Source organism: Gastrolobium bilobum, unplaced genomic scaffold (genome assembly GCF_033153095.1).
Source record: "Gastrolobium bilobum isolate Gb01-03AN ecotype WA unplaced genomic scaffold, APGP_CSIRO_Gbil_v1 utg8959, whole genome shotgun sequence".
NCBI classification, from domain to species: domain Eukaryota; kingdom Viridiplantae; phylum Streptophyta; class Magnoliopsida; order Fabales; family Fabaceae; genus Gastrolobium; species Gastrolobium bilobum.
In genome coordinates, this window is record NW_026899316.1 from 780556 (window position 1) to 797872 (window position 17317).

Consider the following 17317-nt stretch of genomic DNA (forward strand, 5'->3'; position numbering starts at 1 on the left):
TGAAACCGAACTGCAGCGACCCTGGCTATGATGCTTGGGTTACGGACAATAAACGTGTGAAGAGTTGGCTGATAGACTCCATGAGTCCGCCACTCATGCAACGTTTTCTCCGTCTTGAGACGGCAAAGGAGATCTGGGATGCTGCGAAGCGGACTTTCTACGATGGCTCCGACGAAACGTGTCTCTTTGAACTCAACCAAAGGTCCTTCAACACCAAACAACTGGGTCGTCCCCTCTCCACATACTACAATGAGTTACTGTCCATTTTCCAGGAGATTGATCATCGTCTCTCTTCCCAGGCTGACACGGTAGCTGGTGTCCTCAATCTTCATTCATCGGTGACTCGTCTCCGGGTTCACATTTTTCTCAATGGTTTAGATTCGGATTTTGATCAAGTTCGGGGTGAGATTCTATGAAAAGATCCAAAATTGGATCTTGAGAGTACCTATGCTTATGTCCGGCGTGAAGCTCAACAGCGCATCACTATGGGGCATCCTAAATCCAATGATAGTGCGGCCCTCCTCACCCATTTTCCTCGTTCAAGCCCATCTTCTTCTGCTGGCCGCCACAAAACAGAAAAACCCCCATACAGTTGTTCCCATTGTGGTGAAAAGGGTCATTCTCAACAACGGTGCTTCGAATTGATTGGGTACCCTGACTGGTGGGATTTCACCAAGAAACCTCGCAAGAAGGTTCCCAGTAAAGGTCTCATTGCATCCTCGGATTCAGTCCTTCCTCCCTCGGCTAATATTGCCTCTGCAAGTATTTTGGGTAAGCCACATGCCTTCTCTACACTCTCTGGAAAATCTAACTGGATCATTGATACAGGGGCCTCCGATCATATGGTTCGAGACCCCACTGCCCTCACACATGTTGGCCCATCCTCCCAATCAGCCATCTCAACCGCTAATGGTGGAACTGCTCCTATTACTGGTGAAGGTTCCACTACCCTATCTGATCACCTCTCTCTTTCCTCTGTTCTTCTTGTTTCTTCCCTTGAATTTAATTTGTTATCTGTGAGTCAACTAACTACTGCTTTGAATTGTACTGTTACATTCTGGCCCACCTACTGTGTATTTCAGGATATCCCAACTCGGAAGATACTTGGCTATGGTGTTAGGCGTGGCAAGTTGTACATGTTTGAATCTCCTACGGATAGCACTCCCCAATTGGCGCGAGCTTCTACCACCAATACTTCACACAAGACTGCAGACTCCATTTGGCTGTGGCATAGGCGGTTAGGCCACCTCTTCTTTGGCTACCTTCAGAAATTGTTTCCTGCTTTGTTTACATCTTCCAATAAAGATATTTTCCAATGTAATGTTTGTGAATTGGCTAAAAGCCATCGTATCCCTTTTTTTCCCAGTTTGAATAAAAGTAGCATTCCTTTTCAAGTGGTACATTCTGATATATGGGGACCTGCCAAGGTCCCATCTTTGTCTAAAGCTCTTTATTATATAACCTTCATTGATGAATGCAGTCGAATGACATGGGTAGTCCTGTTAAAACATAAGAATGAGGCCTTCTCTGCTTTTAAAACCTTCTTTAATATGGTCCAGAATCAATATAAGACTTCAGTTCAAACCCTTCAAACCGATAATGGGACTGAATATGTTAATGGTTCCTTTACTTCTTTCTTTCAGACAAATGGAATTAAACACTATACTTCTTGTCCTTACACCCCTCAGCAAAATGGTTTGGCTGAGCGCAAAAATAGACAACTCATGGAGGTAGTAAGAGCTTCTCTCTTTGATATGAACGTACCCAAACAATATTGGGGAGAGGCAGTCACTTCGGCTGCCTATCTCATCAATAGGACACCATCCAGTGTCCTTAACTTTAGTACCCCTCACCAAAAACTCCACTCCTTCTTCTCTATGCCTCGTACTCCCAATCTCGAACCCAGAGTGTTCGGGTGTGTTGTTTATGTTCACATTCCACGGGTATTGAGAAACAAACTGGAACCTTGTGCTATGAAGGGTCTCTTTGTTGGCTACTCGGACTCACAAAAAGGGTATCGTTGCTTTGATCCTCTCCTTCATAAGCTACATGTGACATTGGAAGCATCATTTTGGGAAAGTGACCCTTACTACTCAGGGGGAGCCTCTACCTCTTCTTCTCAGGGGGAGCCTTACTCTGGCAATTCTGGAGAAGCAGAGCAGCATTGGACATACACTCCACTTGTACCTCCCATACAAGACACAATTCCAGCACCAGACACCAGTTCTGATCCTGCATCGAGTTCGGATTCCCTACTGCAATCGGACACAACTGCCACACTAACACCTATAGTTGAAGCATCATTCGAGAATATCTCTGACTTACAAACAGATCAAACCTCAGAGGTAAGCCTTAATCCTAACTCTATAATTTTAAATAATACCTCTCCATCTGATTCTTCTAATCCATCTATAAGGCAGTCCCAAAGAAGCACAAAAGGCATACCCAAAGTATCCTATGAACCTGATCCTAAGTCTAAAGTCAAGTATCCCATAAATAACTATGTATCCAGTCAAAAAACACTCGAACCATGTGCATTGACCACTGATCTCTTGTCCAGTATTTCTATTCCAAATTATGTGCAGGAGGCCTTGAAAAATCAGAAATGGAAAGAAGCAATGAATACTGAAATGGAGGCATTACAAAAGAATTGTACGTGGGAACTAGTAGACCTACCACATGGAAAGAAGACCATTGGGTGCAAATGGGTGTTTACCGTAAAAATGAAGGCAGATGGAAACATTGATAGGTACAAAGCTCGTCTGGTTGCCAAGGGTTATACCCAGAGATATGGAGTTGATTACCAAGAGACATTTGCCCCCGTAGCAAAATTGAATACAATTCGAATCTTAATCTCCATTGCAGCCAACCGTGACTGGCCATTGAAGCAATTTGATGTAAAAAATGCATTTTTAAATGGAGATTTGGAAGAAGAAGTGTACATGGATATACCACCAGGAGTCAAGAGAAGTATGACTGAAGAGACCAAGGTTTGCAAGTTAAAAAAGGCACTATATGGACTTAAACAATCACCAAGGGCGTGGTTTGGAAGATTTACTCTGGCTATAAAGAATTTTGGGTACACACAAAGCAACTCTGATCACACTATGTTCACCAAAAACAAAGAAGGGAAAATAACCATTTTAATAGTTTATGTTGATGACATGGTTGTAATAGGGGATGATCCAGATGAAGTAAAATTGTTGGAGCAATATCTGGCCAGAGAATTCGAAATGAAAGATTTGGGAAATCTTAAATATTTCCTTGGAATTGAGATTTCAAGATCAAACCAAGGGATTTTTTTATCACAGAAAAAATATATCCTAGATCTACTAACTGAAACTGGTATGTTAGCTTGTAAACCAGCAGATACACCAATAGAGATGAATCACACTTTGGGAGTGTACCCAGATCAAGAAGGAACAGATGCTAACCGCTATCAAAGATTGGTAGGTAAGCTTATTTATCTCTCACATACAAGGCCTGACATAGCTTACGCAGTAAGTGTGGTGAGTAGGTTCATGCATGCTCCTAGTGAAGACCATATGGATGCTGTGTTCAGAATACTAAGGTATCTCAAAGGGTCACCTGAAAGAGGATTGCTGTTTTCAAAAGGAAAAAATCAATTAATTGAGGGGTACACTGACTCTGATTGGGCAGGAGACAGAACTACCAGGCAGTCGACATCTGGGTACTTCACATTTGTTGAAGGAAACTTGGTGACTTGTAGAAGCAAGAAACAAAAGGTAGTAGCCAAGTCTAGTGCAGAAGCTGAGTTCCGAGGAATGGCACATGGCGTTTTGTGAATTGTTATGGGTTAAGAATGTATTAAAAGATCTGGGTATCAGTTATGATCAACCAATGATCTTATATTGTGACAATAAAGCGGCTATAGAAATTGCTCACAACCCGGTCCAGCACGATAGAACAAAACATGTTGAAGTTGACAGGCATTTTATTAAAGAAAAACTGGATCAGAAAATTATCCATGTTCCATATGTGAAATCTGAAGACCAGTTGGCTGATATTTTAACAAAGGCAGTATCTGGAAAAGTGTTTGAGGCTACAATCAACAAGTTGGGTATGGTAAACACACATACATCAACTTGAGGGGGAGTGTTGGACTGAAGATTCAAAATTCATATTTCTGTTTACAAGTTGTTTTCTAGGATTCCAAATGTATAGGAAAAGATAAATAGAATGTATAGGTTGTTTCATTATTTTTAGTGATACTGTTAACAACAAACTCTAGTTGTTTTTACTTGTATAAATATGGACCTTAGGAAAGGTCTCAATCAATGAAATCATAATATTATTTCTCCATTTACTTATTTTGACATTCTCTTAAAAAAAAAGTTCTAATTAAATTAATTTTTCAATTTGTTGAGTAATAAATTTATCCTAAAGAGTCAAATAAATCAATTTTAAGGAGTGAGCAATGTCTTCCTTCTCCTCGAAGCATAATTTCTAACACCAGAAAACTATTCCAAAACCCATTTATAAGCTGAAATGAATGGATAGAGTTTTAAAAGTTCACCAAATTTTCAATTAGATGATTAAAGTTTAGGGAAAATGGAGCATAATGAATAGAAAAGAAAGAAAAATATAAACATAAAGGGATACAAAGAAATTGAGCTTCTCTTTTGAGGAAGGAGCTTTATTACAAAAACTGGGTTTTTATTTTTATTTTTAAATATAAGTGAAATGGTGTTTTTTAATATAATATTATATCACAATAATATTTTGGCTATGAGTTAAAGTAATCATGAACTCTTTTAAACATATTAGGTCAACGTGAGAGGTGTATTTTTAACATTGTTTAAAAGAAGAATTTAGTCACGAAAAATAAATTAAAAATATCCTTGTTTTATAAATAAAAAATTGTACGAAATGAGATAATAAATCGATAGTTAATTTAAGTTACATTGTGATTAAAAATTTAATGAATTAAAATAAACTTGTAACTCAATTGGGCTGATAGAGGTTATGAGGCGAATGAGTAAACATCGAATGAAGAAACGTGATCCGGTCCGAATAGACCGGAAAGAGCATAGAAACGAACAAGTATAATAAATTGATTGAAGATATTTTTATTACCAATTTTTTCTATTATCACTCCACTACTATTTTAATTATCATTAGATTCAAAAGTTATTTTTCTTTTCTCTCTCTTCATTCAACTTTTCCTGTGATCCAACGGTGATTAAAGTGGTAGTAAAAAAATTGATAGTAAGAATATTCTAATTCTAATAAACTATAATACAATATAGATTTAGGGTTTATCCGAATTTCCTGCAATTTTAAAATAACATTATTTTGGGATTTTGAAAAAAAAAAATTAAAGTAGCCTATAGTTTCTCAATAAAATTACAGGACCAATTTAATCTTTGAAATTTTTGAATATCAGTGGATCACAATTTTGACTCATTGGATTTATTTTAAATTTCAAAAAGATCATAATTCATAAGTAAATTTTTAAAAAATAAAATAAAATACGGTCTAGTTTTTATGGAGAACCAAAAATTAGTAATAAAAAAAAGTTAGTGTTAGTCATTTTAAATAACATAAATTATGTCATTTTAAGAGAGAGATAGACATAGCAAAATAGAAATAGTGGGAGAGAAAAAGTTAGTGACTTTTTTTAATTTAAAATTTAAATTTTCTATATGTACCTCTCTTAAAATGACATAATTTCTGTTATTTAAAATCACAAATATTTTTCCAAAAAAAAATTACTGAATAAACACTTATCCATGTAGTATATGTAAATCACGTTCCAAATAAAATCAAGTGATTGCTACATCGTGTGTAAGAATGGAGGAAGAGGGTGATATATACGAAGGTGTTAGGGCTCAATTTCCTCTTTCGTTCGGAAAGCAATCGAAGTCGCAAACCTCTCTCGAAGCTATCCACAACGCTACTCGTCGTTCCAATTCCAATTCAAAAGCTACCAATGTCAATAATGATCTTCCTTCTCTCTCTTCCTCTTCCAAGGAATGGCTCAATTCCATCCGTCCCTCCAAAAACCCTACCCCTCCTTCCTCCGCCGATCCACCGCCGCAAGTGGTGGATGAAGAGGACGACGAGGACGAGGACGAGATGATTGGCCCGCCCCCGCCACCTCCCGGTTCCAATTTGTCCGGGTCGGACTCCGAATACGAATCGGATCATGAAGAGGTGGGTAACCGGTTCCGTATTCCGCTCAGCAACGAGATTGTGCTCAAGGGCCACACCAAGGTATCGCTTCTCTCTCTGTCGCTTAATTTTGGAAATTAATTAAATTAAACAAAAAAATAATTTGGGAGATTAATTAGAAGTATTAACAGGTTGTGTCAGCTGTTGCGGTGGATCACACTGGATCTAGGGTACTATCTGGAAGTTATGACTATACTTTGCGGATGTATGATTTTCAAGGAATGAATTCTCGTTTGCAATCGTTTCGACAACTGGAGCCATTTGAGGGTCATCAAGTTCGAACTATAAGTTGGAGTCCAACCGCGGATCGATTCTTGTGCGTCACTGGTTCAGCTCAAGCAAAGATTTATGATCGTGATGGCCTTACTTTGGGAGAGTTTGTGAAGGGAGATATGTATATTCGTGACCTTAAGAACACGAAGGGTCACATATCTGGATTGACATGTGGAGAGTGGCATCCCAAAACTAAAGAGACCATTTTAACATCGTCAGAGGATGGGTCGCTACGAATTTGGGATGTCAATGACTTCAAAACCCAGAAGCAGGTTTGCAAAATGTTTTCTCTTTGAGTGGTTCCGTGCACATTGTGATTTTCTTTTTGTTTACAATCTTTAATTTGGGGAACAGAAACTTTGTGAAATTCGTGTTTATTAGTATTTCGTGATACTTGGATTTTTTTTTAAAAATAAAAATAAAATTTTAAGATTTTCAGAGGAAAGTGCCTGAAGGCATCTCTTACTTCAGACATTACTTGTATAATTATTCGCTGAAGGTTGTGAGAAAGTTACTGGCATTGTCTTCTTTTTAATTAGGTTTATTACTTCATGGAAAAGAAAAAAATTATTGGTTAATTTATGACTATGTACTAAGTTTTGATAAATTACTCTTTTCCTATTGGTTATTATTATGAGACTTCGAATTTCACCAGAAGCTGTTATCTGCTCAATAACACTTAAAGAATATGCATTTGTTTGGGTTCTTACATGCATGGAATAAAAATTGATGATTAATGTAATGATAGCAAGACTTGGAATTTCTCCTATTCTACGAAAAGTGTCCTTTTTCCACTTAATGATACTGAAAGGATATGCACCTGTGTATTTAGATTTCACATGTATGGAAGGTTTTATTATCTCTTGATGAAGTCGTGATAGTTTATGCTATAATTCATACTTTACACTTTTCTGATGTTACTGAAGTTATCCTGCTATCATTCAATGGATAGGTCATTAAACCAAAGCTTGCGAGACCTGGAAGAGTTCCTGTCACCACTTGTGCATGGGATCGTGATGGTAAATGCATTGCTGGTGGTATAGGAGATGGTTCTATACAGGTAGTTATCTTTTTCACTGACTTTATTGGGTAATAAAGTCAATATCTGTATGCTGCTTATAAGCTTGGAATAATATTATCTTTCTCCTGACATTGCTTGGAATGGTCAATTAATCTTCGCAGATTTGGAGTATTAAGCCCGGATGGGGGAGTAGGCCAGATGTACATATTGAAAAAGGTCACGAGGAAGATATTACTGGTCTGAAATTTTCTAGTGATGGGAGAATCTTATTGTCAAGAAGTTTTGACGGTTCATTGAAGGTAAATAAATGATCTCATTTTTTAGATCATATGTGGTGGTTTGTTGTTGTTTGCTTTCTTTATTAGGCATTCGTTTACACTTATCTAATCTTCCGGAATTCTCCTGATTGACCAATGAATTATGTCTCAGGTTTGGGATCTGCGCAAAGCAAAAGAAGCATTAAAGGTGTTTGAGGATCTACCAAATAACTATGGACAAACAAATATTGCCTTCAGTCCCGATGAGCAACTCTTTTTGACTGGAACATCTTTAGAAAGGGAGAGCTCAACTGGAGGTTTATTGTGCTTCTTTGATAGAGTAAACCTTGAGCTTGTTTCAAAAGTTGGCATATCCCCCACTTGTAGTGTTGTTCAGTGTTCTTGGCATCCTAAACTGAATCAGGTAACATAATATCAGAGTTATGTTGCTCTTAAACAATTTTCTAGTGTCATCTTACATTCTCTAAAACAGGATTTGTTGCTTATGCTTATAATTCTTCTTGAACTTCTTTTTCTTTGTAAAGATCTTTGCGACTGTTGGTGATAAAAGCCAAGGAGGGACTCACATACTATACGATCCAACCCTCAGTGAGAGAGGAGCTCTTGTTTGTGTTGCACGTGCGCCAAGGAAAAAATCAATTGATGACTTTGAGGCGAAACCTGTAATTCACAATCCTCACGCTTTACCGCTATTTAGAGATCAGCCAAGCCGCAAGCGTCAGCGAGAGAAAATACTAAAGGATCCAATGAAGTCCCATAAGCCTGAACTTCCCATGACAGGACCTGGCTTTGGTGGACGAGTTGGTACAACTCAAGGAAGCTTACTGACCCAGTATCTTCTAAAGGTATTGTTTTGTGTGCGTTTATTTCTTATCATTTTTCTTGACTACCTAGTTTTCATGATTTAGAATACGACTGTGGAAGGTACTTACATTTTCTTGTAATTGCAGCAAGGGGGTATGATTAAGGAGACATGGATGGAGGAAGATCCAAGGGAAGCTATCCTGAAATATGCTGATGTTGCAGCAAAGGATCCGAAGTTCATTGCTCCAGCATATGCTGAAACCCAACCTGAGCCAGTTTTTGCAAAGTCAGATTCCGAGGATGAAGAGAAATGATCGGTTTGTGAAGTTATTTGCTGGTATCGAAGATGGTTAATGCAGAGGGGATGGCAGCTGGCTGGCAAGAGTGACTCATCAGAGGTAGGTACTTTATGGCAACACGTGGGGGAACATCCCTTGCATGGGACTACCTACCCTTGCTGCCAAAGTTTCATTGATGCACCGGGAACCATGTTGAAATTGTTTGCTCTGCGAAGTTTCAGCTATCTTATGGGGGATTATAAATATCTGTACATTTTGTCATGTAAAAATAGAATTTTGAAAACTATTCCAATTCTACATTTAACACTTAACAAATGTTAGAAATATTGATTTATATCATAATTTGTATTGAGGATTGTTAGTCGTCAAGTGGTTGGCATGGCTTGGATGATAGTGCTATGGTGGTTAAGCTGAACTTTTGGCATCAGAAGCAATCTTTAAAACGGCAAGGTAAATCAGTTTCACACTAAGAAAGTATCAAACGCCATAATCCCATGCCGTAGCTAGTCCGAAGCAAATGTTCGAGACCAGCAGCCATTTGATAAACCGATACTTGTGCAACGCCAACCATAAAAAATCACCTTTTCAGTGGAACACAGTTCTAAACCCAATTCCAGCAAGAGGAGCTACCCATTGGATTTTTATGTTTAAGGATTCTAGAATGACCTGTTTTGGTAGAATCACTCCGCTTAATGAATAAGTCATCATCTTGCTTCAGCCTCCCAAATATAGCCTAGTGAGAACCTTACAAGTTCCCTTTTTATGCCCAACAAAGAATCTAATATAAGAATTTAAAGGAACTACAGACCGAATGAGGAATCCACATAATAATTGACTAAGAGATCAGATTGGGCCAAACCGAAACGACCCTCCTTGCCTTCCAAGGAAGCAAGGGCTTAAAGGAATCCTTTACATGAAGGTGTAAACGCCATCATAGCCCAATCTTTATCACAATTCTTACATGTCCTAAACCAATTAGAAACTATCCATTATTCTTATTTTATAATATCTGGAGAAATGAAAATTGTTCGGTTAAAACAAAACAAGTAATAAGCATAACCACTCTTGTATATTCAACATATGTTTGACCTCTCTCTCTCTCTCTCTTCATCCCGTATATGCGATATAGTTTACCTTAAACAACTTGGACTCCAACTTGTTTCTAACATCTTGACTTGACATTTAAAAAATTCCCATCATGTTTTGGTTTTTAAACAATATAATCTCACAAGCAAGCACTGTGGCAACTAAGATTGTAACGCTCCGTTCTAGAACCGGTTTGTTAACATCGCAATATGATATTAAGCGCAGTTACAATCACATGGGTTCAATTAAAATCCGGTTAAATTTTTCATTTTAAAACATGCCGAATTTATAATGCCCAATTGTGTGATCATAACCATATTACTTTGCGGAATCAGATAAACCAGGCTTAACATCATGTTCTTATTCCATTTTTAAACCATTAATTTACTTCTTATTTATTTCCCAACTTCTACTATATTGTAGATCTCTTCGTTAGCTACGCGTGGTTTCAAACCGCTCCTCATTTGGAGCTCTGTAGCTCAAGTTATGACAATTTTGCTAACTCAGGTGTATGCTGAAAAACTACGCGGGCAGGGCGCTTAAGCGCGCTCCAGGGCGCTTAAGCGCCCACAGACAGAGGGAATTCACATTTTTTGGCCACCAAGGGCGCTTAAGCTCGATCCAGGGTGCTTAAGCGCGCTACCTGGGCGCTTAAGCCCCCATTTTGCGCGCTAAAGCCCCAGGCGGCAGAAAGCATTTGGTCTTCACAGGTGCATCAGGGCGCTTAAGCCCCCTGAGCAGGCTTAAACCTCCATTTGCAGGCTTAAGCCACCTCTTCTGGGCAATTTCCTATACTCATATTTTTCATGTATCTTTCTTGGGGAATCAATCCTACACATTTTACAACCTATTTAACAAGCTTGCGATATCCCTATATCATTGCTTAACTCTCATCCTCTCATCATTGATTTAACGGAAATTGGGCAGCATAACCTTTGTTTTCTCAACGTTTCCCAATCTAACAGCTTAGCTCCTAATAGACAATTCAGCTCAACATTTCCAAAATTCATCATGCATTCATAACCTTGAAGTAAATAACATTACACAAGTTTAATTACATAACGGGGAACTTAGCTACAAAAGGCTATGACCATCCCTTGGCTCTCATCAACAAAAGAGATATCCAATGGCATGATCATAGGCTAAGTCCATCAAATATAACGAGATATACATACGTCAATGCTATCAATGATCAATCCTATACATGTAAATCTACAAAATAACATGTATGATCTCAAAACATCATTTTCTTCATGCATGATCTACTGCAAAGAAGGCCACTTGCCATCAGAGGCTCCTGCAGCTTCCTTACCTGAAAGGGGGTCCCCATAACACGGGGTGAGATATACGAATATATCACAGTAAACCAGAGGTCCTTGGAGATCACTCCACCCTAAGGTTCACTTTCGATGTACACATAATCTTAATAGATTAACACATTCTTATCAACAAGCATCACATGGACTTCCAAGAGAGATCCACTAAGGGATGTTTCTCTTAGGCTCTTACCACATGGAGATCCACATAGGGCTGTTTCCAAGGGAAGTCCTTTCCTCAATCTAGGAACCTCCAAGAGGGATCCACATAGGGTTGTTCCTCTTAGGCTCTAACCACATGGAGATCCACATAGGGCTGTTTCCAAGGGAAGTTCCTACCAATCATCCTCATCATAATACTATCACTCATAACCTCAATCACAATCCTCAACCATTACCTCATTCATTATTGCTACTTCTATAACCATTCCTCAATTACTCTTAAACAATCAAACATCAACCAATAATCATCAATCAATCATAACATGTATCAATGCATGAATCAATGCATGGGCATACAATCACAATCATAATTACATATCACATCTCATAAACCATTTCTCCTCCATGGAGTATGGTGGAACACTCAATGGGATCAACCCCAAGGTCCAAAGGTTTACCTTGCTCTTGAGCTTTCCTCAATGGCACACAACCCCAAGGGTTGGTCACTCCACTTGGTCCTCTTGCCTCAATCCTATCAACACAAGGAATACAATCAAACAATGCTAACAATGCAAGGAAATCCATATTTCCAAGCCTAGATTTATCCAAACATCAAAGCATACTAAAATAACACTATAAACTCATTTCTACCGATTAAATGTTATTCCTAGCATTTTTCACAACATACTCTAAGCCTCATTCTTCCTTGAACATAACCAATCTACTCAACATTTCATAAAAACCCTAAAACACTATTCATTAAACCCTAACCATGAAATTTTCCAAGAAAACAAGGTTCAACGGTTAGAATCTTACCACCAATGGTCACACAACCAAGGATTGATGGCTCCTCAAGCTTCAATGGAGGTTGAAGCTCCCAAAACCCCAAAATCTCACAAAGGGCTGAATTTTTGAGGGGCAATATCCCTCTCCACAATGCTCCCCACTCAAAACTAAGCTTGAATTATGAAAGAGGAGAAGATTTAGAGTGGTTTAGGCTTTTGAACGAATGGATTTGGTTGAGGATTGCTCCACCTAGGGTTCTCCCTCTCCTTTCCTCTTCCTTTTCCCCCTCTTCTCCTTCTTCTCTTCTTTTCCTCTCTTCTGCACGACGGGTTGGGGAGGGACAATTGGGTTTCTTTTGTTGCATTGGTCACTTAACTTATGTTAAGTGACTTTAAGCGGGTATTGGTTCGTCTATCTATTCAACTCCATTAATTACCAAACTTTACCCAAAAGTCTGGAATATTATTCTAGGAATATTACTATTTTTATTTTTATATTTTGGGTACTTTTGTCTACACCCATTTATACCCCTTAATTTTCACTGAGTACACTTTTTAACTCCAAGTGACTCAGATTCATTTAATTAAGCCTTATATTTAATTTTACTCACTAAAACATGCTTAATTATTTAATTAAAATTAATCAATTAAATGCTTAAGTTTGGGGTATTATATTCACCCCACCTTTTTAACGATTTTGTCCTCAAAATCGACAAAACCACTCATTCAATCATCTATGGATTTATCGGAGAACTCTTCTTGTGTTCCCGAAGTTACCCTATTAATCAGTTCCTCTTTTCCTCATCATCTTATCATAAGATGAAATGTTTCATTCATGATTCAATCTATGTTTTATAATTAGGTGATACTAATATGTTCCAGCACTTTTATCTTTCATTTTCCTCAAGGGTCATACCTATTCAATTGATATTTAACCCTGACCTTTTGTGGTCCTACTAATAACCTCATAAATAAAATCTCATCTGATGGAACTTCCAAGAGAGATCCGCTATGGGCTGTTTCTCTTAGGTATCTGACCACAAGGAGGTCCCGAAGGCTAACTCCAAGGGAAGTTCCCCTCAATCTATACCTTTAATGAGAATTCTCTATCTCATAGGATACTATCCTCATGGAGGTAATACTACCACTACATCCATGGAAAGATCATTGCATACAACTTACCATCTTTTAGCAATCAATACATAGTCTAGTCTTTAATTACTAGACATAACGAATCACATAATCATAGTTGAGTCCATAGTCTAAGCATGTGTGGCTCCAACCTCAATAAACTATGCATGTCATATTAATCTACATGCGTCATACCTCCCGTCAAGTGTGGGAACCTCTCTAGCTGGGGTTGGGTCGAAGTGCTAACATGTGCCGCTGCTGAAGGGTCATAGACCACTTGCACATGAGCAACCCATCCCACAATCTGGGGACAATCCCTCGCATAGTGACCAGGTCTAGCACACTTGAAACATACGTTTTGACCCATCAAACAAACACCCTTGTGATGCCTGCCACAATTGTCACACTTTGGCACAATAGGTCTTTCACTGTCCCAACTCTGTTGACTCCCGCTTCTTTTAAACTTTTCTTCAGACTGTCTAACTTGCAATTTTTCTTTGATATTCCTATCATCCATCTTCTTACCCTTTTCTGAAGTAGAGCCAGTTGCTCCACTAGCACCTGATGCTTGTGCCTCGGAAGACTTCTTACTTTTCGGCACACCATAAACTTCTTCCACCTTCCGGCATTGGTTCACGAATTTGCTAAACTCACGGATATCACAATTTGACATCTTCCGAGACATCTTCTCATTCAGACCCCATTGAAATTTAGAGGTCATCTTGGCCGGAGTGGGTAAGGCTCTCCCATAATTAGCATATTTCACCAATTCATTGAACTTGGCGAAATATTGGTCAATTGTCATCGACCCTTGCTTTAGATCATTATACTCATTGTTTCTGTTCCTTAGCCTCCCTAGGGAAGTAGTTATCCAAGAACAATGTCTCGAACAACCGCCAGGTGATTTCCCGGCCTTCAGCTTCTAGGGGCTGTACGGTATTAGTCCACCAATCCTCCGCTTCTTCTTCCAGCATGTACACGGAGTAGATTAGCTTCATTGCATCAGGGCATCTCATCACCCTGAAGATTTTCTCCATCGCTTGGAGCCATTTTGCAGCCGCCATTGGCTCATAACCTCCCTTAAAAAAAGAAGGTTTGTGTTTTCGGAAAGCCATCAATCTTCTTTCCTCCACTTCATGGTCACCGACATTCTCAACTCGAGGTTGACGAACCTCAGTGTGATGACTACGACTTCCAGAATGGTGACTACCCTCACCTTCATTGTTACCCACTACACCCTCTTCTTGTGAAGGAGGTGGAGAAAGCGTAGCAGTGTGAGGAGGAGGAGTGGGTTGCCGGTTCACGGGCCTAGGACCGCTCAACGTCCTCAACTCGGTCATCATCGCGGCCATAGCAGTCCGCGAGTCTTCATTTGTTTTCATCAGATTTTCATTGGCTTGCCTGCTAGCAGCCAGCTCCCTCTGAACGGCTGCAAGAGCTTCAGCCACGGGATCAGGTTGTACGCCCGTTGCCCCACGGCCACTTCTAGGCCTCACAAGAGCAGCCAAAACAGGTTCTGGCTGAGCATTGGTGTTTGATGGTCCGGGGTTGTTTCGGTGCCTCGTCATGTCACTATACATGTTACACAAAGAAGTGAGTTGATCAGGCCCACACTTAGTGATCACAAATGCAATAATCATCAAGAGTACTAAAACAACTAAAAAGCATCAAACACTAAGCATACTCAACAATAGCTAATAGTTACTCCCGACGAAACTGCTCTGATACCATAAAATGTAACGCCCCGTTCTAGAACCGGTTTGTTAACATCGCATTATGATATTAAGCGCAGTTACAATCACATGGGTTCAATTAAAATCCGGTTAAATTTTTCATTTTAAAACATGCCGAATTTATAATGCCCAATTGCGTGATCATAACCATATTACTTTGCGGAATCAGATAAACCAAGCTTAACATCATGTTCTTATTCCATTTTTAAACCATTAATTTACTTCTTATTTATTTCCCAACTTCTACTATATTGTAGATCTCTTCGTTAGCTACGCGTGGTTTCAAACCGCTCCTCATTTGGAGCTCTGTAGCTCAAGTTATGACAATTTTACTATCTCAGGTATATGCTGAAAAACTACGCGAGCAGGGCGCTTAAGCGCTCTCCAGGGCGCTTAAGCGCCCACAGACAGAGGGAATTCACTTTTTTTGGCCACCAAGGGCACTTAAGCTCGCTCCAGGGCGCTTAAGCGCGCTACCTGGGCGCTTAAGCCCCCATTTTGGGCGCTAAAGATCCAGCGGCAAAAAGCTTTTGGTTTTCACAGGTGCATCAGGGCGCTTAAGCCCCCTCATGGGCGCTTAAGCCCCCTGAGCAGGCTTAAGCCTCCATTTGCAGGCTTAAGCCCCCTCTTCTGGGCAATTTCCTATACTCATATTTTTCATGTATCTTTCTTGGGGAATCAATCCTACACATTTTACAACCTATCGAACAAGCTTGCGATATCCCTATATCATTGCTTAACTCTCATCCTCTCATCATTGATTTAACGGAAATTGGGCAGCATAACCTTTGTTTTCTCAATGTTTCCCAATCTAACAACTTAGCTCCTAATAGACAATTCAGCTCAACATTTCCAATATTCATCATGCATTCATAACCTTGAAGTAAATAACATTACACAAGTTTAATTACATAACGAGGAACTTAGCTACAAAAGGCTATGACCATCCCTTGGCTCTCATCAACAAAAGAGATATCCAATGGCATGATCATAGGCTAAGTCCATCAAATATAACGAGATATACATACGTCAATGCTATCAATGATCAACCCTATACATGTAAATCTACAAAATAACATGTATGATCTCAAAACATCATTTTCTTCATGCATGATCTACTGCAAAGAAGGCCACTTTCCATCAGAGGCTCCTGCAGCTTCCTTACCTGAAAGGGGGTCCCCATAACACGGGGTGAGATATACGAATATATCACAGTAAACCAGAGGTCCTTGGAGATCACTCCACCCTAAGGTTCACTTTCGATGTACACATAATCTTAATAGATTAACACATTCTTATCAACAAGCATCACATGGACTTCCAAGAGAGATCCCACTAAGGGATGTTTCTCTTAGGCTCTTACCACATGGAGATCCACATAGGGCTGTTTCCAAGGGAAGTCCTTTCCTCAATCTAGGAACCTCCAAGAGGGATCCACATAGGGTTGTTCCTCTTAGGCTCTAACCACATGGAGATCCACATAGGGCTGTTTCCAAGGGAAGTTCCTACCAATCATCCTCATCATAATACTATCACTCATAACCTCAATCACAATCCTCAACCATTACCTCATTCATTATTGCTACTTCTATAACCATTCCTCAATTACTCTTAAACAATCAAACATCAACCAATAATCATCAATCAATCATAACATGTATCAATGCATGAATCAATGCATGAGCATACAATCACAATCATAATTACATATCACATCTCATAAACCATTTCTCCTCCATGGAGTATGGTGGAACACTCAATGTGATCAACCCCAAGGTCCAAAGGTTTACCTTGCTCTTGAGCTTTCCTCAATGGCACACAACCCCAAGGGTTGGTCACTCCACTTGGTCCTCTTGCCTCAATCCTATCAACACAAGGAATACAATCAAACAATGCTAACAATGCAAGGAAATCCATAGTTCCAAGCCTAGATTTATCCAAACATCAAAGCATACTAAAATAACACTATAAACTCATTTCTACCGATTAAATGTTATTCCTAGCATTTTTCACAACATACTCTAAGCCTCATTCTTCCTTGAACATAACCAATCTACTCAACATTTCATAAAAACCCTAAAACACTATTCATTAAACCCTAACCATGAAATTTTCCAAGAAAACAAGGTTCAACGGGTTGAGGGTACCACCTAGGGTGCTGCCTGCTTCTTTCCTCTCCTTCCCCCTCTTCTTCATTCTTCTCTTCTTCCTCTCTTCTGCACAACAGGTAGGAG

General features: G+C 39.2%; 2 protein-coding genes across 2 annotated transcripts; one reads left to right on the top strand and one right to left on the bottom strand.

Moving 5' to 3' along the window:
* Positions 1–5809: 5809 nt before the first annotated feature.
* LOC133289498 (uncharacterized) lies at positions 5810–9232 on the top strand. The gene is made up of 7 exons (XM_061487463.1): positions 5810–6237; positions 6327–6740; positions 7421–7528; positions 7651–7788; positions 7919–8170; positions 8292–8612; positions 8718–9232. The coding sequence occupies exons 1-7, from the start codon at positions 5815–5817 to the stop codon at positions 8883–8885; spliced, it is 1824 nt and encodes a 607-aa protein (XP_061343447.1). The 5' UTR covers positions 5810–5814; the 3' UTR covers positions 8886–9232.
* Positions 9233–13525: 4293 nt separating this feature from the next.
* Positions 13526–14155, bottom strand: LOC133289473 (uncharacterized). The gene has a single exon (XM_061487402.1). The coding sequence runs from the start codon at positions 14153–14155 to the stop codon at positions 13526–13528; it is 630 nt and encodes a 209-aa protein (XP_061343386.1).
* Between the last annotated feature and the right edge of the window lie 3162 nt (positions 14156–17317).